A 20,959-nucleotide genomic window follows, 5' to 3' on the forward strand; every position below is an offset into this window, starting at 1 on the left:
TGGTATGAACTCAGTGAAGGAGCTTGAGCCAAGTCTGCCTGACTGCACATGCCTGAGGGTGCTCAGCAAAACAGCCAGAGAACAGGTGCCTGCTGTACTTGAGAGCTGCCTGATCTGATGGGAGGGAGGAAATCATGAATCTAGGAAATTCATTTCATGTATTTCATCCCACCAGAAAAGCTCTTCCACTGGTCACATCTCCACAAGCGGTTCAGTGTCTCGATGCTTGGGTTTGTGCTGTATGGGAAGCAACCTTCATGCTAGTAGCAACAAAACATGAGGAAGGGAACACACCCCTCCATTCCACCACTCCAGGATGGGTCTTTGGCTCTGCAAAGGAGGTAGTGGAGGGGCTGGGGTGGCCCTGGTCCTGCGGCAATGAGGGCAAGCTCTACAAATCTGTTCTGGGCTCTGCTCAGAACATTGCAACCGCCCCACTTGTATCCTTAGGTTTAGATAAAAAATGAAGCAGGCAAAGCTATTAACCACTGCATGTTGTCTATTTGTTTTGTATAATCAGGTGTTGAAATCATGATAAATGTTGACATCAAGTAGGAAGAAGTGCAGAATATAATTGTGTGAGCCAATAGGGTCATATGAAGTCTGTGCTTTTGCTAACATAATATGAAGAGATGCTACTAGCAATTAATATTACCATTTATTATAACTAATTTTATAGCTAATTATTACAAGTAATAATTATTCTACTAGGATTATTTTCCTAAGGGCTTTGTCATTCCTTATGCTTGAAAGTTGTACAGTATGTATGACAATAGCTGAAACTTTAATTTTGTAGGATTCTCTCAGTGTGACTACTGCATTTGTGATGTGTGCATGTGACGCTGTATATGGTTTTGTTCTTTTACATCTGTCTTGCAGGATGCCTTCTTGCTAAATGCTCTGCAAAAAATTTAAGTAAAAAGATGTGTCATGGTTTAAACCCAGTCAGGCAACTTGTTCACTCACTCCCAGTGAGTGGTGCCGAGCTGACAACAATTGAGGTCTGTCCCACCCCCCCCCCCGCACCGGGGCTCTCCCCTTCCCCACTCCCGGAGGAATGGGGAGGAGGATCGAAAGAGTGCAACCCCCACGGGTTGAGACAAGAACAGTCCAGCAACCAATGTACAACACAAATCACCACCACTACCATCAACTACAACAATGATAAGGGAAAATAACAAGGGAAGAGAATACGATACCACCGGCCAAGAAACGAGTCCCACCCGGAAGCCCGTGTCCTTCCGGGTGACTCCCAGTTACCCCCCACCCCGGGCATGACGTGCTGTGGTATGGAATACCTCCCTGGCTAGCCCGGGTCAGGCGCCCCATCTCTGCTTCCTCACAGCTTCCCCTCCTCCCTGGCAGAGCATGAGCCTCACAGAGTCCTTGGTCAGGGTAAACATCACTTAGCAACAACCGAAAACATCGGCTTCACCAACACTGTTCTCAGGCTGGAAGTCAAAACACAGCACTGCACCAGCTACCACAAAGGAAAAAACATGACTGCTACTGCTGAACCCAGGACAAGATGTCACAGTGTACTGAAAATATTGACACAACACATTTGCTATGTGAACTTGATGTACATTATTTCACATCAGCACTGCAGTGTAAATGAGCAGTGTATGCCATGTGAGGTTCTTACTATAATACATCGTAAGGATCTGTCCTTGGCTATAATATATAGTGCAGCAATGCAAAATTTGATGTAACCAGTACTGCATATTTCTCAGTCCTCAATCTCTCTATTATATAGTTAAGCATCTGTGATAATAATAATAATTGAAATTGATAGCATTTTTATCAGGCCTTCCATCTGAGGATGGAAGTTTCAGGGGTTTCACAGCTACACAGAAGTAAGCCCTACAATCTACCCTTGAGAGTAAATGGCTTTTTTTCTATTATGGAGATGAGGAGATGAAACACAGTTCAGAAGTGTGTCTTATGATGCCAAGCTTGTTTTCAAAAGTAACTTACTATTTGGATGCTAGAATTCCATCAACTCTCAATAGCTGCTGTGGTTTAAGCCAAGCCGGTAACTCAGAACCATGCAGCCGCTTGCTTACTCCCCCCCCTTCTTCCCCCTCCCCACTCCCAGAGGGATGGGGAGGAGAATCGAAAGAATGTAAATCCTATGGGTTGAGATAAGAACAGTCCAATAACTAAGGTATAACACAAAACTGCTACTGCTACCACCAATAATAATGATGATAAGGGAAATAACAAGGGGAGAGAATATAAAACTAAAGGGGGAAAAGGAAAAGAAAATAAGAAACACAAGTGATGCACAATACAATTGCTCACCACCCACCAACCATTACCCAGCCTGACCCAAGCAGCAATCTGGGCCTTCTGGGTAACAACTCCAGTTTCTGTACTGGGCATGATGTACTACTGTATAGAATACCCCTTTGGCTAGTTAGGGTGGGGTGTCTTGTCTTTGCTTCCTCATGGCTTCCCATGCCCCTCCTCACTGGCAGATCATGAGACTGAAAAGTCCTTGGTCAGAGTAAGCATTACTTAGCAACATCTAAAAACATCAGTGTGTTACCAACATTGTACTCAGGCTAAAGCCAAAACACAGCACTGCACCAGCTACTAGGAAGGAGAAAAATAACTTACAGCTGAACCCAGGAAAATAGCCTAAAGCAATGTGAGTGCTTTGACCATTTTTAACTTGTGTGCCATGGAAAGGTTCAGAGAGAACAAGGAGTCCGAACTTAAATCAACATCAGACCTTTCCTCTGACAACTAATTTTTTTTTTAAATTTTTGTCAGTTTATCTGTATCTCTTGTGTACTAGCTCTGAGCTAGAGGATTTAACATGAGAGAATAAGAGCACCTTTCAAATCTACTCTCCTTGGTTTATTGTCCTGTATGGAGATGCCTTCTGGGTTTTGTAGGGCAGTCTCAAACTTGCCTTTTTGGCCAAACCCTGGATATTTTGTTGATGCCTGGGTAGGTTGCGTGGCTTCTTCTGAGCCCTGTGGTGCTCAGTCTGTGCTGCTGTTTGCACCCAAGCCAGCTGAAATAAGCTAGCTGCCATATAGCGCTGGCCACGTTGTGATGTGCCCACAGTATGGGGGGATGTATGGAGGGCTTGTAGAAGAGCTGTCTGAACATGCACAGAAGAGACAGAGAAGGGAGGTTTTTCACTGGAGGGGAACCCAATGATGCTCTACATTGGTAAACAGAGGGTTTAGGAAAGGATAAACTTCAGGTGTGGGCCAGCAAATGGGGCTCTGTGCATACCTTTTGTTCTTAGGAGAAAAGGCAGCTGGCTAGGAGGGACCTGGGTATGTGCAGCCCCTGCCCATGAGCAGTCATGGCAGATTGTGGTAGCCTGAAGTTAACTGAAAATCCTGAAAATCCAACTGCCTTTAAGATTTCACTAAGGCTTCTCACTCCAGGATTTCTTTTTCACATACTTTATTCCTATGTACAACAACGTTTTCAAAAGCATGCATTGGAAATGACAATTAGCAGGAAGTTTCATTTCTGTGATAGACTTCTCTCTCCAAGCTCAAGAATCCAAAGGAAACACAACAAGAGAAAATTCATCTTATAGAATGAGTCTCCCAGGTGGGAAGGCTGCATTATGTTTGGCCACTTGCCACATACCAAAACCCCCAGTCACAAAGCCATTTGTGACTGACCCCAGGGTTGGGGGTGACTGGACAGCTGAGCAAGTTTGGTGGGAACATAATATTTGCAGGTAGCTTTGAGCAGGGAGATAGAGAGAAGTGTTTGCAGGGACTGAAATTGTGTCTACTTGATTGTGTCTGGTTGATATTCTTTCTATTAGTAAAATAACTCTGAAATATGAATATATCAGTGTCATCAGTGTATGCTGAGACAGCAGTGCTGATCACTCCTGGCAGTCTGTGATGTGCTGTTTGCCTCTTTTCTAAGAGAGATCACATTTTTTAAGACTTAATTTTATTGTTTTAGCTTCATGAGTTTATTTCTGAACTTGGCTGCTGTTACCTGGAAAATAAATAGAGAATGAAGTACGATTTATACTACAGTTTGGCCAAATTGCTCTTATTAGAAGGAAAAATACATTTATTGAATGCATTGAGGATGGAATTAGCTCCTCAGTGATGATGATAAATGCTTGCAGTCCTGTAAACGTGCTGAACATTAACTTCCTAAATTACTGTACCACTTTGATTATCAAGTTTGGCCCTTTAAGCTTCATGACGCACACATAATCCTGAGGACTACTGACATTCTGAAGCGTCCTTAATGCTATTTTTTTTCCTAATTAAACTTTTTATTGAATTTTCTTACCCTTTTAATGGTTGCTTTGATTCTCTTATGTGCAAATGACAAAAGATTTGCACTAGCCATGTGAGTCTCTATTTTAGAACAGTCCCAATTTGAGGGATTAGCCATTTTTAATGACTTTAATCTCCTTTTTGAAAGTGATTTTTCTCACTCTGCTACAGTCCTTTGATTGCATTAATGTAGAATTAGCACTCTAACCATTGTTGCTAGATGTGTCACACCACATCTAGAATATATCTTCCCACTGAAATATTACTCCAGTAAAATACTTTAGATTTTCCTTCTCAGTTTATTATAGAATTCATAGAATCATAGAATAGTTAGGGTTGGAAAGGACCTTAAGATCATCTAGCTCCAATCCCCCTGCCATGGGCAGGGACACCTCACACTAAACCATGCTACCCAAGGCTCTGTCCAAACTGGCCTTGAACACCACCACGGATGGAGCATTCACAACTTCCTTGGGCAACCCATTCCAGTGCCTCACCACCCTCACAGTAAAGAACTTCCTCCTTATATCCAATCTAAACTTCCCCTGTTTAAGATTGAATCCATTACCCCTTGTACTATCACTACAGTCCCTAATGAAGAGTCTCTTCCCAGCATACTTACACACACCCTTCAGATGCTGGAAGGCTGCTATGAGTTCTCCACTCAGCCTTCTCTTCTCCAGGCTGAACAGCCCCAACTTTCTCAGCCTATCTTCATGCGGGAGGTGCTCCAGCCCCCGATCATTCTCATGGCCTCCTCTGGACTTGTTCTAACAGTTCCATGTCCTTTTTATGTTGAGGACACCAGAACTGTACACAATACTCCAAGTAAGGTCTCATGAGAGCAGAGTAGAGGGGCAGGATCACCTCCTTCAACCTGTTGGTCACGCTCCTTTTGATGCAGCCCAGGATATGGTTGGCTTTCTGGGCTGCAAGAGCACACTGCCGGCTCATGTTCATTTTCTCATCAGCCAACACCCTGAAGTCCTTCTCCACAGGGCTGCTCTGAATCTCTTCTTTGCCCAAACTGTATGTGTGCCTGGGATTTCTCCGACCTGGGTGTAGGACCTTGCACAAGTTATGGTTAAACTTCATGAGATTGGCATCAGCCCACCTCATAAGTGTGTCAGGGTCCCTGTGGATGCCATTCCTTCCCTCCAGGGTATCAACCGAACCACACAGCTTGGTGTCATCGGCAAACTTGCTGAGGGTGCACTCAATCCCACTGTCCAAGTCACCAACACAGATGTTGAACAAGATTGGTCCCAACACCAATCCCTGAGGGACACCACTCATTACAGGTCTCCAGCCTGACACTGAACCATTGATCACAACTCTTTGTGTGCAGCCATCCAGCCAGTTCTTTATCCACCAAGTGGTTCATCCATCAAATTGATGCCTCTCCAATTTAGAGACAAGGATATCATGCGGGACAGTATTAAATGCTTTGCACAAGTCCAGGTAGATGACATCAACTGCTTTTCCCCTATCATCAATTCTGTAGCCTCATCATAGAAGGCCACCAAATTGGTCAGGCAGGATTTCCCCTTAGTGAAGCCATGCTGGCTGTCACCAACCACCTTGTTGATTTTCATGTGCCTTGGCATGCCTTCCAGGAGAATCTGCTCCAAGATTTTGCCAGGTACAGAGGTGAGACTGACTGGTCTGTAGCTCCCTGAGTCATCCACTTTCCCCTTTTTGAAAATGGGGGTTATATTTCCCTTTTTCCAGTCGTTGGGAACTTCACCTGACTGCCATTATTCTTAACATATGATGGACAGTGGCTTAGCAACTTCATTTGCCAGCTCTTTCAGTGCCCGTGTATGGATTTCATCAGGTCCCATGGACTTGTGCACGTCCAGGTTCTTAAGATGATCTTGAACCAGATCCTCTCCTACAGTAGGCCTAGGGTCTTCATTCTCACAGTCCCTGCGTCTGCCTTCCGAGACTTGGGTGCTGTGGTCAGAGCATTTGCCAGAGAAGTCGGAGGCAAAGAAGTCATTAGGAACCTCAGCCTTCTCCAGATCCAGGCTAGCCAGTTCTCCTGACAACTTCTGGAGAGGGCCCATATTGTTGTACCTAATCTGTCTTTTATTTGCAGCGTACCTAAAGAATCCCTTACTGTTATCTTTCACATCCCTAGCCGAGTTTAGTTCTAACTGGGCCTTAGGTTTCCTAGCCTGGTTGCTAGCTTCCCAGACAACATCTCTGTATTCTTCCCAGGCCGCCTGTCCTTGCTTCCACCTTTTATAAGCCTCTTTTTTCCCTCAAAGTTTCTTCAGCAGCTCTTTATGCATCCATGGATGTCTCCAGGCCTTCCTGCTGCATTTCCTTCTGCTTGGAATGCAACACTCCTGAGCTTGTAGCAGGTGATCCTTGAATATCAACCAACAGTCTTGGGCCCCCCCGCCCTCTAGGGCTATATCCCATGGAACCTTACTAAGCAGGTTCCTGAAGAGGCCAAAGTCTGCTCTCTTGAAGTCTAGAGCAGGGAACTTGCTGCACACTCTTCTCACTGTCCTGAGGATCTTGAAATCGACCATCTCATGATCACTACAACCAAGGCTGTCCTGGAGCATCACTTTTCCAATGAGCCCTTCCCTGTTGGTGAGCATGAGGTCAAGCATGGCACCTCTCCTTGTCAGCCCCTCTTACTTGCAGAGGGACGTTGTCTTCTACACAGTCAAGGAGCCTCCTGGATTACTTTTGCTGGGCTGTGCCGACCCTCCAACAGATATCAGGGTGTTTGAAGTCCCCCATGAGAACAAGGGCCTCTGAGCATGAGGCTGTTTCTATCTATCTATGGAGCGCTTCATCCTCAGAGTCCTCTTGATCAGGCGGTCTGTAACAGATCCCCACAATAATGTCCCCCATAGCTGTTCTCCCTTTAACCCTGACCCACAAACTCTGTGTTGACTGATCACCTGTCCCCAGAGAGAATTCCATACTCTCCAACCTATTCCTAACATAAATAACAACTCCCCCTCCCCCCTGCCAGGCCTGTCTTTTATAAAGAGCCTGTAACCTTCCATTCCAACACTCCAGTCATAGGAGCCATCCCACCCTGTTTCTGTGATACCAATTATTTTACATCCCCATAGACATGCACACATCTCTAATTCCTCTTGTTTGTTCCCCATGCTATGGGCATTTGCATAGATGCATCTGAGCTGAGCTCCAAATGAATCCAGCTCATTGGCTGGAGTGGCTGAAATATCTCTACGTTGCTCCGAGCATTTATTTTAGGTGCTGGCAACTGACTGGGTGTGTTGGAATGGAATGATGCCCCCCTCCCCCAACACATCTAGTTTAAAGCTTTCTTCACCAGCCTGGCAAACCAAAACCAAAACGGCTCTTCCCCTTAGACCAGCTCCACCAGCCTCCAGTAGACCTGGCCACCCAAATTGAGTCCCATGTTCTAAATACCCTGACTGTGGCATCACTGTTCTAACCATTTACTAACCTGCCAAATTGGTCTTTTCTTCAATGTAATATGCCATGTTAAAATTAACAGGGCTACTTTTCAGAGATTAATGGTAATGAGATTTCCCTAATTTCTTTGGTTTAGGCCTTTGGTAATCTCATTTTTATTTAGTAAAATTTAGTCAAATTCAGTATCTCATTTCTAACCATGGTAGGTTTAACCATGGTAGGTTGTTTCTGGGCCTTAAAATTTTCTAATTCTTTTTAAACTGTGAAAGAAATATAAAAGGGTGCAATAAAAAGCGTCTACATTTTAAACATTTTTATTGCAAACCCAGCTTTTTAGCCTGAGAAATGTTGGATTTTTAATCCAAATTGTATTAGCACAGCAATGTATTTGTGCATCACTCACAAAGTAATACCAGCTTTCTTAGATTTTGTTTTTTGAATAGGCCAATTTGTTTCAAGAGCAGCAGCTGGAGGGCAACTGGCCCTAGTGCGTGGAGGTGTAATAGCAGCCCTCCAGTCTCTGAAGGGGCCTGTAAGGATGCTGGGAAGGGACTCTTCATTAGGGACTGTAATGATAGGACAAGGGGTAACGGGTTCAAACCTCAATAGGGGAAGTTTAGATTGGATATAAGGAGGAAGTTCTTTACTGTGAGGGTGGTGAGGCACTGGAATGAGTTGCCCAAGGAAGTTGTGAATGCCCCATCCCTGGCAGTGTTCAAGGCTGGGTTGGACAGAGCCTTGGGTGACATGGTTTAGTGTGAGGTGTCCATGCCCATTGTAGGGGTGATGGAACTTGATGATCTTAAGGTCCTTTCTAACCCTAACTATTCTATGAATTCTATGATTTTGAAGTAGATTGGTTTGTTTTGGCGGCAAAAGAGGCCTGCTAGCAGAGTTGTTCAATTTGCATGGTGGGCCATTTTAATGATTGGAATAAGCACATATGGATGTAATGAAGTGGGCCCAGCCTGTGTTACCACTGGATTTGGCCCATTGCATCTCCAGTTTCAAGGCTGAACAACGCAGCTTTATTTGCTGGAGCTGTTTGTAGTGCTCGGGTTTCTTTCTGGCATGGTACAGCCCTTCCTCTGCCTGCCACTTCCCAGCACGAGGTGTGAGTAGTCTGGCTGCAAACAGGGAGTTATTTAAAATGTGTGTACTTTTGTAATATTTTCTGCAAAGTGAGCATTTTAAATTATTTTAATTGCAGCCAGTAAGGCTGAACCGTAAGTAACACAACGGTGGTATGCTTTTTTTCCCTGTTGTTTTTCTTTTCCTCCCCCCGGGTGGACAGCAGTAATGGTTGCAAACTCAACATGTGCTGCCCTAGTTCAAGCCCAGCATACCCCTCTTGCTCCCCTTTGTCTCCTTTCCCCTGGAGGAGCCCAGCTGGTGAGAGGAGGGAATTAGCCAGCCCTGAGTTTACTGACACCTCCCCGCAGCCCCTAATCCTGGCACTGGCAGCCAGCTGCTTCCTTCCCTCACTTGACCATGGCCGTGGGTCCGTGGGCATGGAGCCCCGGATGTGGCTGGCAGCAGAGACAGGGGCCAGGGGCTCCCCAGAGGTACAGAGTGAAGCTGCACCGGCAGCTGGGTGGGCAGTGGAGGTGGCTTAAATAGTCTTTGTTGCAGCCGCAGAGACAGAGCAGTGCATGGTTGGGGGAACGAAGTCTGAGAAAAGTTCACGTAAAAAGCAGAGGCTGGTCACCTTGTGTTTTAGGTTTGGGCTCTGCTAGGCTCGGAGGAGTTAGTTGAGCACAAAGGCCTTGAACATCCTGAACATCTTAGAAGTGCGGGTGTTTGCTGAGAGCCAGGGTGCATTTTGGGAGTGGGAGAAAGCGTGTTCTCAGTGTGCAGCATTGTTCTGGGGCAGGACGTTTAGTTAAACAGGGGAGCAGAGCTCCCTGGGAGCAAAGGGCAAGGGGAGCTGGTGCCCAACCCGCACATTCAGAAAACAGGCAGCCCTGTTGTGCAGGAAAAGTTGTTTGGTGTGTGATTATTTGGTTTAGTTTTTCCAAGGTAACTTTGCTCTCTCTTTTCCTGGGATGAAAAAGAAGGTCTTTGACACAGCAAACGGTACCTCAGGAGCCAGCCTTTTGTGGTGGTGATATCCCCTTTAGCCAGGCCTTTCTTTGAGAGATTCTCCGCCGTACATGTGCTCTTCCCTGCCTGGTAACTCTAGTTGGCAGGCACAAAGAGTGCGTGTGCGGCAGCCTACACGCACAGTTGGGGATTATTTTATTTGTTTGTTTTAGTAAGGGATGAAGTAGAAACATTAAATGTTTTATAAGGACAATGTATCTGGAGAACTGGTTCCTTTTTTGAATCTCCAAATGTGTATGTGGTCAGTGCCTTCCCTCATTTACATGGATTTTGGTTTTGCTTTGTTCCGTAGGTCAGTTTTATATCAGACTAGTGGCATTTTTGCTTCTCTCAACATCTCCGTGTTTATTGGAATTAGGATAGTTGAACTTGCTCTCTTCTGTTTCTTGTTAACAATTTTGTTTATGAAAGCTGCCAACATTTTATGTATTTTTCCTGAAATGACTGTTTTGCTGCTGGAGTTGGTGCTGTGTTTCTTTATGGTAATAGTGAATTCTAAACTATTTTCCAAAGCCTCATATTGAGCAAAGGAAATAGTTATTAAAATAGAGATTGGGCCATTGTTGGTTTATCCTGAAGTTCATTCTTTTGTAATGTCTTGAGATCTCCAATAGTGACATTCCGGGCTTTTTTAATTTGTATGGTTTTGTACCAAGCGGGCAACATTACCTTTGATTCGAGCAAGTATGGTAATGGTGCAGATCTCTTCTTTGATTTTCTTGAGCTTTATTAAATCTGATGCTTTTATTTCACCTAGATGTTTGACTCTGCTTCTGAGTAGTCTTTCATTCTGTTAAAATTTTTGTGACAGGACTGGAGGATTTTGTTTAATGGAGACATAACTTAAAATCATCTTGATGTAGCATTTAAAAAGGCCCACAAACTCACAGGTGATCACTTAAACACTGTAGTTTTTCAAAATGTTTGTATTGCTTCATTGCATATTGTGTTTTTCTTTATGCATTTTTTATTGCTTTACAGTACAGTGAGCAGGTGTTAAACCTGCTAAATAAGAATGCTTTTTATTAATGCTATATGTTGGTATATTTGTGAATTATGTGTACAACTATATTTTTATTTCTCTTTCTCAGACCTCCTTTGAAATTCAAGATCTCTTTGTTTTTTAGTTGACTTTTTTTAAAATGCTGTAGTAGCAGAAGCCCATAGTGTCGTTGAGAGCTTTGTCCTTATTTCACAGATGCACTGGGAATTGTTTTAAATCTCCTTTCTGCTTTCCCATTACAGATGGTGATGATGACCCACAACTCTCCTGGGTGGCTTCATCTCCCTCCAGCAAAGATGTTGCATCACCCACTCAGATGATAGGAGATGGGTGCGATCTTGGCACTGGGGAGGAGGAAGGGGGGACTGGTCTGCCATATCCCTGTCTGTTTTGTGATAAGTCCTTCATTCGCCTGAGCTACCTTAAAAGACACGAGCAGATCCACAGTGACAAACTACCTTTCAAATGCACCTACTGTAGCCGGCTTTTTAAGCACAAGAGAAGTAGGGATCGCCACATAAAGCTTCACACAGGGGATAAAAAGTACCACTGCCATGAATGTGAGGCTGCGTTCTCTCGCAGTGACCACCTCAAAATTCACCTGAAAACTCACAGCTCCAGCAAACCATTCAAGTGTAATATGTGTAAACGTGGGTTTTCATCTACCAGCTCATTGCAGAGTCACATGCAAGCTCATAAAAAGAACAAGGAACATATGGCAAAGACTGAGAAAGATGGAAAGAAGGATGCTTTTATGTGTGATTACTGTGAAGAGACATTCAGTCATACTGAAGATTTTGAGAAGCACGTAATGATACTCCACCCACAGCTTTCTGTGAAGGCAGATTTGCAGTGTATTCATTGCCCTGAAGTATTTGCAGATGAACACTTGCTGCTCTCACACATTCATGAAGCCCATGCCAACAAAAACCACAAGTACCCTATGTGCTCAGAGCAGTTTTCTTCAGTGGAGGATGTCTATTGTCACTTGGACAGCCACAGACAACCTGACTCCAGCAATCACAGCATCAGCCCTGACCCAGTCTTGGGGAGTATGGCATCCATGAGCAGTGCAACACCCGACTCCAGTGTATCAGTGAAAAGAATTTCCACCCCAGATTTGACCTTAAAGCCTTTGAAAGGACAAAAGAAAATGAGGTCTGTGGACAGAGGGGAAGGCCAGAAATGGTCTAAAGTTGCCTACAGCTGTCCGTACTGCATGAAACGCGACTTCAACAGCCTTGCTGTTCTGGAGATCCACCTGAAGACCATTCATGCAGACAAACCTCAGCAAAGCCACACATGCCAGACTTGCCTTGATTCCATGCCTACACTGTACAACTTGAATGAACAAATGAGAAAAGTGCACAAAACCCATGCCTATCCCATGATGCAGTTTAGAAACATTTCTGCCTTTCACTGTAACTACTGCCTGGAGATGTTTGTGGATATCAACAGCTTACAAGAACACATCCATATTACTCACTGTGTCCTAAACACAAACCCTCAAAATGGCAACAATACTTTCTTCTGTAACCAGTGCTCCATGGGATTTCTGATGGAAGCAACCTTGACTGAGCATATTCAGCAGACTCACTGCAATGTAGGGAATTCAAAATCTGATTTCCCTGTCATTCAGCCAGCACAGTCTTCTATGGAAGTTTATTCATGCCCTTATTGCACAAACTCCCCCATTTTTGGCTCCATTATGAAGCTTACAAAGCATGTTAAAGAAAACCACAAGAACATTCCTCTGGCACACAGTAAGAAGTCTAAAGCAGAGCAGAGTCCAGTTTCTTCTGATGTTGAAGTCTCTTCCCCTAAAAGGCAGTGGCTTTCTGCTAGCATAAATTCAGTGTCTAATGTTGAATACCCATGTAATCAATGTGATCTAAAGTTCTCAAATTTTGAAAGTTTTCAAACCCATTTAAAGTTGCATTTGGAGTTGCTGTTGAGGAAACAGTCTTGCCCTCAGTGTAAAGAAGACTTTGATTCCCAGGAGTCTCTTCTGCAACATCTCACCATGCATTACATGACAAATTCAACTCATTATGTATGTGAGAGCTGTGACAAACAGTTTTCTTCGGTGGATGATTTGCAAAAACATTTGTTGGACATGCATACTTTTGTGTTGTATCACTGCACCCTTTGCCAAGAAGTTTTTGATTCCAAGGTATCTATCCAAGTGCATCTGGCAGTCAAGCATAGCAATGAAAAAAAGATGTATTGTTGCACAGCTTGTAACTGGGATTTTAGGAAGGAGATGGATCTCCAGATCCATGTGAAACATAGTCACATGGGGAATCCGTCAAAGTCTCATAAATGCATCTTCTGTGATGAGACCTTTAGCACAGAGGTAGATCTGCAGTGTCACATCACAACCCACAGCAAAAAATACAATTGCAAGTTTTGTAGCAAAGCTTTTCATGCAATAATCTTGCTTGATAAGCACTTGTGGGAAAAACACTGTGTTTTTGATGCTAGCATGGAGAATGGTACAGCTAATGGCATGACCCCAACTAATAAGACAGAAGGGGTAGATATCCAGAACATATTAATGAAGAATCCAGATACTTCTAACAGTCATGAAGCCAGTGAGGATGATGTAGATGCTTCTGAGCCCATGTATGGCTGTGACATTTGTGGGGCTGCCTACACTATGGAGGTCCTCTTGCAGAACCATCGTTTGAGAGACCATAACATCAGGCCTGGGGAGGATGACTGTTCTAGGAAGAAAGCAGAATTCATCAAAGGTAGCCACATGTGTAATATTTGCTCAAGGACCTTCTTCTCAGAAAATGGCCTGAGAGAACACATGCAGACCCATCAAGGCCCAGCCAAGCGCTACATGTGCCCCATCTGTGGGGAACGCTTCCCATCACTCCTGACCCTGACGGAGCACAAAGTCACTCACAGCAAGAGTTTGGATACAGGGACATGTCGGATTTGCAAAATGACGCTGCAGAGTGAGGAGGAATTTATCGAGCACTGCCAGATGCATCCAGATCTCAGAAACTCCCTCACTGGGTTTCGTTGTGTCGTCTGCATGCAGACAGTCACCTCTGCCCTTGAGCTGAAAATTCATGGGACGTTCCATATGCAGAAATTGGCAGGAAACTCTGCAACCTCGTCTCCCAATGGCCAGGCCTTGCAAAAACTCTACAAGTGTGCATTGTGCTTGAAGGACTTATGGAATAAGCAGGACTTGGTAAAGTTGGATGTGAATGGCCTTCCCTATGGCCTGTGCACTGGATGCATTACCAGGAGCACCAATGGACAGTCTTCAGGCTTGACTCCACAGGAGGTGAATGAGAGACAGTGTGGCAGTCTGAGGTGCCCAGAGTGTAGTGTCAAATTTGAAAGTGCCAAAGACCTAGAGAGTCACATTCAGGTTGACCACCGAGACCTGATGCCTGAGACTAGTGGCCAAAGGAAAGGTGCCCAAACATCCCCTGTTCCCAGAGTAAGTACAGCTGAACTTTAAAATGTCTGAGGGATAAAATGTAGACCTTCAATGAGACTGAGAACTGATTTGTTGTAATTCTTTTTTTGTTTGTTTTTTAGCTGTCACTTTATAAAATTACTAGTGCTACTAAAAAACCCAACAAAACAGGAGGAAAAGTAGAGTAAGGCACATAGAAAAATCAGATGTTGCTCAGCCTTGCAGGCTCCATGTGTGCTTGTATGTGTGTGTGGATGATTTTAAAAGTGATTTTAAAAGGATCTGCTTCATGGCCCTCTGATAAGATAGCAGTTTTCTTAGCAGATCTGGAAATAGTCGTCTAATGCGGGTTACATCTAAGTGTGCTCTCCTTCAATGTTTGCAGATAGCCTGCTTTCCCATTTCTTAGCTTACAAGATACTTGGGAACATGCAGATCCAAGAAAGGTTTCGGAAGCCTATTCAGGAGATTAATATCATTTGTAGTTTATAGTCTTTTAAAATTGTTTGTTGACATTTTGGTTCAAGATTGGGCCAAGTCAGTCCTTCCTCTGTCAGGAACAAATAGAATGAGTAGATTTTGAAAATCTTGGGAGACCAACAGCAAAGACATCTGAGTATTGATATCATCTGACATCTTTAATTAAACATGATGAGGTGAGATTTTCAAAAGTATCTAAGGAAATTAGGCACCCAACTCCTAATGAATAATTCCAATCATAGATGCCTGTTTATGCCAATCTGATAATTAAAGCACCCACAAGCACATCTCACTGTATTAAAAGAACCTGAAAATGACATTCAACTAGAACACTGGGGGCTCAGCAAGTAAGAGAAAACCCTAAGTACAGCCTGAGGACACAGTCTGAGATGCCTGCACTAGAGCTGGTGGAGGCTGTATGTGTCCCCAGCAGGACTTGTTAGCTCTGGCTCAGCACTGGGGCACACGAGGCAGCAGCGTCCAGTGGAGCTGGGCTGTGTCCAGCTAGCTCGGAGCACGGCACTGCCTGCGCCAGCACCCGCTGGCATCAATGCCCCATTCCAGGCTTCTGAGTGAATCCCCCAGAAAGTTTAATTTCTTGGTTTTTTGCTTTTTTAGTAAAACAGCTGCATATTGTTCCCTCTGTGTGCGTTGAATGTTATGACTAAGCCTCTAGATGCACACACCTAATTCTGCAGAAGAATGAGGAATGGAAATATCCTTCCTTCGGTGTGATACCTCTTGAAAATTTGTCTGGGGCTCTGGCTAGGTCATTCTCCTTCCTCCTCCTCTGGCCTTTATTTCCTTCTAAATTCTTTAAAGCACCTCTGTTCTCTTAGGTAAGACTAATTCTTACTTCATAGCCTGAAGTATTACTTTTTCTTTCCTATTGACTATCAGAAGCAGAATATGTTGCCTTATTCTGCTCTTATTTCTTGCTTTAACTCTTTCTTTTCAGTGACAGCTTCCATACTCATTCTCTCAAGGGAGAGTTTTAAGTTCTTCAATAAGGTAAATGCCTTGAATTTCATCCCATGAGAGAAGGTCTTAGTTCCTTTGTAGAAGATAATGAAAAATCAGCATTTGTGATGATGGCAAATGTTACTTTCAACAGGTGTCTATGGCCTGCACATATGCTGATATCAGAGACATTTATGGTATACATCCCAGGAATAGATATATTGTTGTTAGGAATAATTCATTGCAGGTACAAGAGGTGAACTCTGATATCAGTTAACATGGAAACTATTGATGTTTCACTCAGGTTTCTCAAGGCAATGACTGCCCTTTGTGTCTGCCTAGCACAGGAGTTTTCAAAGAAAGAATTACACTGTCTTTTAAATGGTAGTAAACCTCTCTATTTCAGGAATAGCATTTACTTTACTTCATTGGTGTCATAGCAAAGCTCAGCAAGTTGAACACAGTCTTTCTTGTAATCTTGTTAGCATTCTGCTTACAGGTAAAATACCATTTTACTGGAGCAATCTTAAGTGCACAATGCATGTAGAGTTATCTGCAGATGTCCAGAGAAAAAAAGCTACTTCTCTCCAGTTCATGAGCACTTCTACATTTCTTTTTTAAACACCTTATTGATTTTTCTTTCTTAAACAGAAAAGCCATTGAAGACAAGGTACAGTCAGAAAGTATGGGGAGATTAGAGTTTAAGTAGTGGGTATATATTTCAGAGTAAATAAGAATAGGCAGAATGAAATCCAAGCAAATAGAAAAGATGATGACATACAAAATCCGTAACTTCTTTCAGTGTCAGAAATCATTCCACCAGCAGTTGCACTTCTTGAATTGAAAAAATGGGCATGAAAGCCTAAAGGAATTTCAGGGAAAAAAAAAAAAAGAAAGAAATGAAGAAAATAAATATTAGCTCTTGATGAATAAAAAGTTAATATATTTGGGAAGGGAAAAAGAGCAGGAAAAAAAGGACAATTCCTGTTTACTGTATGTATTAATGTTTGTGTATATACACACATGGATATGGCACCACAAAGGAAGCATGAAAATTTTATTTTTAATTTTTTTACTATCGAACTTTTGGATGTTTTGTTCTGAAAATCAGATGGAAACAGCTAGATGAAGATCAAAAAGCACTCATAATTACTTGTAAGCTTGGGGGCTTGTTTTTTTTTTTTTATCCATAAGAATGAAAGAAAGCACATAACCCTTGAAAATTCTGCTGTATTCTGTCTTCTTCAGTTACATTTTAATATAGCAAACAACCAGGAATAAATATTTTTGAATTGATCAGATTTGTTGCTAGGACTTCTAACTAGGATCCAATCATGATGGTCAATAAGATAGATTTCCAGATGGAGAAAATTTTTGCGTTGTGTACATGGCAACATCTGCATTGGGGGATTTGTTATTAGGAGATTTTAAGTCAAGTCAATGGTCTTCCATAAGGAACATCTCTAAGAGGAATAAATAAAGTACACCTTAGTAGTAAAAGGTTGATCTAACATCAGTTTGTGTTTGATTCTTATAGTTTTACATGAGCTATTCTGTTTGGATATGACTGAAAGGATTTTTTTAAATGAGCATCACAGGTGGAGGTACCATTCCAGTATCTGACACATGCATAGCTCAAGACCTTTCTAATTCTATCATGATGGCATAAGAGGTAATGCTTTCATGTTTTTCTGAACATATTTCTGTGTGTAGGAGCTTCAGTTTTGAATATATTCTATGAATTCCTTTTAACATGTCTTGAGAAACATGAATAGTTGTTTAGTATTGAGATTTCTTATTGCCCCTTGTAATACTGGAAACAGTCGTGTTTCAAGCTGTTCTTTGTCTTACACAGATTTATCCTCATTTTGTACCATAGTTATTGTGAACAATGCTTGTTTAACATTGACAATGGAAAATGCTTAGTCTTTCATTAAATTTCTATCTTTAATGGTGTTACAGTTTTAGCCCACCTAGATTATTTGGACTGAAGAAGCAAAGGAGGTGGCATAGAAAGTTGGAAGAATGAACCCCGTTGTGCTCCTTTACTCAGTTCCTTTTCTCCTGCACACTTTCTTGGACTCAGTTCCTTCTCTTTGTTCTCCCCTGCACCCCTTCTCTTCCCTTGTAAATTTACTTGAATGGAGGAATATTTTCTTTGTAGAACAGGAAATTATTTCCAGATTTAAAGGAAAGGTCTGGAAAACCCATGGGAACAACGGTTACTTGAGAAATCAGAAGCCTCTTGTTATTGCTACTATTTTGTGCCAAGATTAGAATTAAATATCATGACTTAACGGGGATTGAACACCTGCTCATCTGGTCTCTTGTCACCTAGATGCCATCATCCAGACTCTGTTAGCTCCTCAGAGTCTGAGCACCTTTGTTGTCACCACTTGTGAAGATAGAACTTTAAAAACAGATAACTCACCCATTAATAATGTCTGTGAAGCCATGATACCCACATGATACCCACAAGAAGTTCTTATTTGGTACCACAAATAACACAACCTTGTATTTAAACTAGTGCTCCCCATTTACTGAGAATGGAAGTCTAGTTTTGTGACATTCTTTTAAAAAAATTATTAATGAGCCAAAAAATAATCTCTTCCATCTCTTGCATATACATTTGGGTGCTAATCTAGCTGTAGCTATTTTGTGGGCTGTATAAGGCCATTTATTAACCTCACTCCATATCAAGCAGGGTACCCTATCACAAGAGCCATAACCTCAGTTAAGCTGCTCTTGTGCGTGCATGTATCTCAGCTGAGGCTGAAGATAATACTAAAAGGAAGTATGAAATCTGGCCCCTCTGAGGGGTGGTCACGCCAAGCAGAGTGTTATAAGTTTGTGAAATAGTGTGGAGGAGTTTGTACTGGATCTGTGGGTAAACAAAGACATCCTGTCTCCAGGTCTGTTAGCAAGTTTTCAGAAGCACTGAAATCAATAAAAAAATGTGAATTATTTGTTTGTGTTTAACATAACTTTAAAGGTTTGAAATAGAGTTGAGCTGAAATATTGTCCTTTTTAGCTAGTTACTTATGGAACCCTCATAACAGAGGTAAGTGTTGAACAAGGGGCAGAACTTAGTCAGCTTTGAAGTTTTAAAGAGGAAGGTTTCAAGTTTTAAATGTGACCACATGAATCCTTCACTTCCCAAATCCTGTTTTTCTCCTCCAAGGCTTTTTGTGTTTTGTTTTGTTTTTAAAGTTAGGAGCCCTCAGCATGTGTATGCCGGTGTGTTTGAGAGGACATGTGTACATGTGTGTGCTGTGCTTGTCTGCCAGAAGAGACTCCCAAGAAAAAGTGCTGCAGAAATCCAGCTGCTTTTCCATCAGCAGCCTTGATTTCTGAATGGACTCCAGGAAGATACTTTCTTGAGCTGCCTAGGGACAACTAGCCAGTCCAAACTATTTCCTTTTATGTGGTTGGCTGTGTCAGATTTTGGTCAATGGAGTGCAGCCTTCTTCCTATTATCATGTGAATTACCCGTTGTTATTTTAGCCTGGACTGCATACAGAATTCATGGAATAGGCATAACATCCATAGACTGGTGCATTTGTTATTATGGTATTGCAGCATGTTCATTAACTTCCAGCAGTCTAACTTGTTGCTACTGATGACATGGAAAGTAGTTAAGAAGCTCTTGGCAGCACTTAATTGTTCTTTCCTCAGCAGATGTTTGAGAAAATAGGATCCCATGCGCAGAGGGGGATGACAGCAACTCCTCTGTTTAACTCAAAACTTACTTATTACTGCTGTCCTAAAAATGTGATTATAAGGTGTGGGATGGAGGCTGTAAGAAAAATTCAAGTGTGTCTAAAAGTGCACAAACCCCACCTACAAAATATTTTCCTTCAAAAAAGTTAGGACGGTGTTGTTTACCAAATTGGGTTTCTCAGTGCTAATGGCTTGGGTTTCTCATCCATTCCTCGGCTAACTAAACTTGTGGCCAGTTCACGGAGATTTCACATAGGCTCTGCTGCCATCCACACTGGCTGTAAGGATGTGGACCACATGCTCATGGCTGGTGGCAACTGCTTCAGCAGGAGTTATTCTCTAGGAAGAAGTAGGCAGAAAAAGCCAAAATTTTCTAAATTGCATGTCAAAAGATGCCTAGTTAGATAGCATATTCCCATGCAGTCAATGAGCATACACATTAGACCAAAGCACTGTGATCCTGCAGAGTTTCTGCTAGTATACAAAAAACCCACTTAGCATTCATTTTTTTTTTCCTAACTTGGATGTCTAAGTTGTCAACATGCATTTTAATTTCTAGAAATTATTTCTTTGATTTTTTCCTGTCATGTTGCACAAGTGCAAACACCACTGTCAATCTGAGTGCAAACTCCATTTTTCCTATTTGAATAAATGGTTCATATAATTGCCTCTTCACAGTGTCTCCTGCCTTCTGCAGCTAAGCCTCCCTGGTATGATGCTGAGACAGAGAAAATAATGCACAACAGATTGTGCTAGGAAACAATTCCTTGTGGTAATGCAGTTTTTCCAGAATTTCTGATGGGATGCCATTACAAAATATACTTTTTTCCTTTCACTTCCCCAAGTAACTATAGGTGTTTTGCCTACTATATTTTGAGTTTAACTAAAGATGGATTTTTTTGAGAAAGTTGATCTTTTTCTGAAAACAGTTACCTTTCAATGTCTTTTATTTCACTCTACAGGAATTTTTACTGCAATGGGTTAAATGACACAAGCAGTCTTATTATGGCTTAAGCACTCAGAGTTTCAAATACTATAACTTGGAATTTTTAAAATTGAAATAAAAAATTCTCCTAAAGCAGGCTGTTAATTAGAGGGTGCATTTATGGTCCCAGAAAAGCCCAGCCCAACTTGGTGTCTTGTTGGGGATATGTGAGCAGAAAAGGCCTCAGTGGAAGTTGAAGCATGTAACATGCTATATTCATGATCACACTTGCCTTATGCTACACTGCAGTTTTCTCTAATCTCTTTTTGGTTATTAAACAGAAGAAGACCTATCAATGCATCAAGTGCCAGATGACCTTTGAGAATGAGAGAGAGATACAAATCCATGTCGCTAACCATATGATTGGTAAGACATTCTTTAAACTAGGCCACTCATTGGCTCCTCTTTTTTTTCTGCTACTCTTTGAAATTCACTATTCTGATAACTTGTTAACATTCCTGCTGTAATTTCTTTTTTTATCTATCAAGGAAAATTGTTTTGATGTAATGATTCTTTACTTCAAAGCTTTTAAAATATGTGGTTATAAAAGTGCT

The 20,959-nt window shown here is 42.3% G+C and overlaps 1 protein-coding gene across 1 annotated transcript in view; it reads left to right on the forward strand.

The window, feature by feature from the left end:
- Window positions 1-11,071: 11,071 nt before the first annotated feature.
- The window catches only part of LOC133277192 (zinc finger protein 423-like), a 130,694-nt gene continuing 120,806 nt past the window's right edge, over window positions 11,072-20,959 (forward strand). Inside the window, exons 1-2 of the mRNA XM_061468834.1 lie at window positions 11,072-14,281; window positions 20,687-20,771. Coding sequence (XP_061324818.1) covers window positions 11,135-14,281; window positions 20,687-20,771 — 3,232 coding nt within the window. The 5' untranslated portion in view covers window positions 11,072-11,134. The remainder of the gene's footprint in view (window positions 14,282-20,686; window positions 20,772-20,959) is intronic.

The sequence above is a fragment of the Pezoporus flaviventris genome, unplaced genomic scaffold (assembly GCF_033815535.1).
Source record: "Pezoporus flaviventris isolate CSIRO_AGI_PZ_B2104156 unplaced genomic scaffold, CSIRO_AGI_Pfla_v1 ptg000052l, whole genome shotgun sequence".
NCBI lineage: Eukaryota > Metazoa > Chordata > Aves > Psittaciformes > Psittacidae > Pezoporus > Pezoporus flaviventris.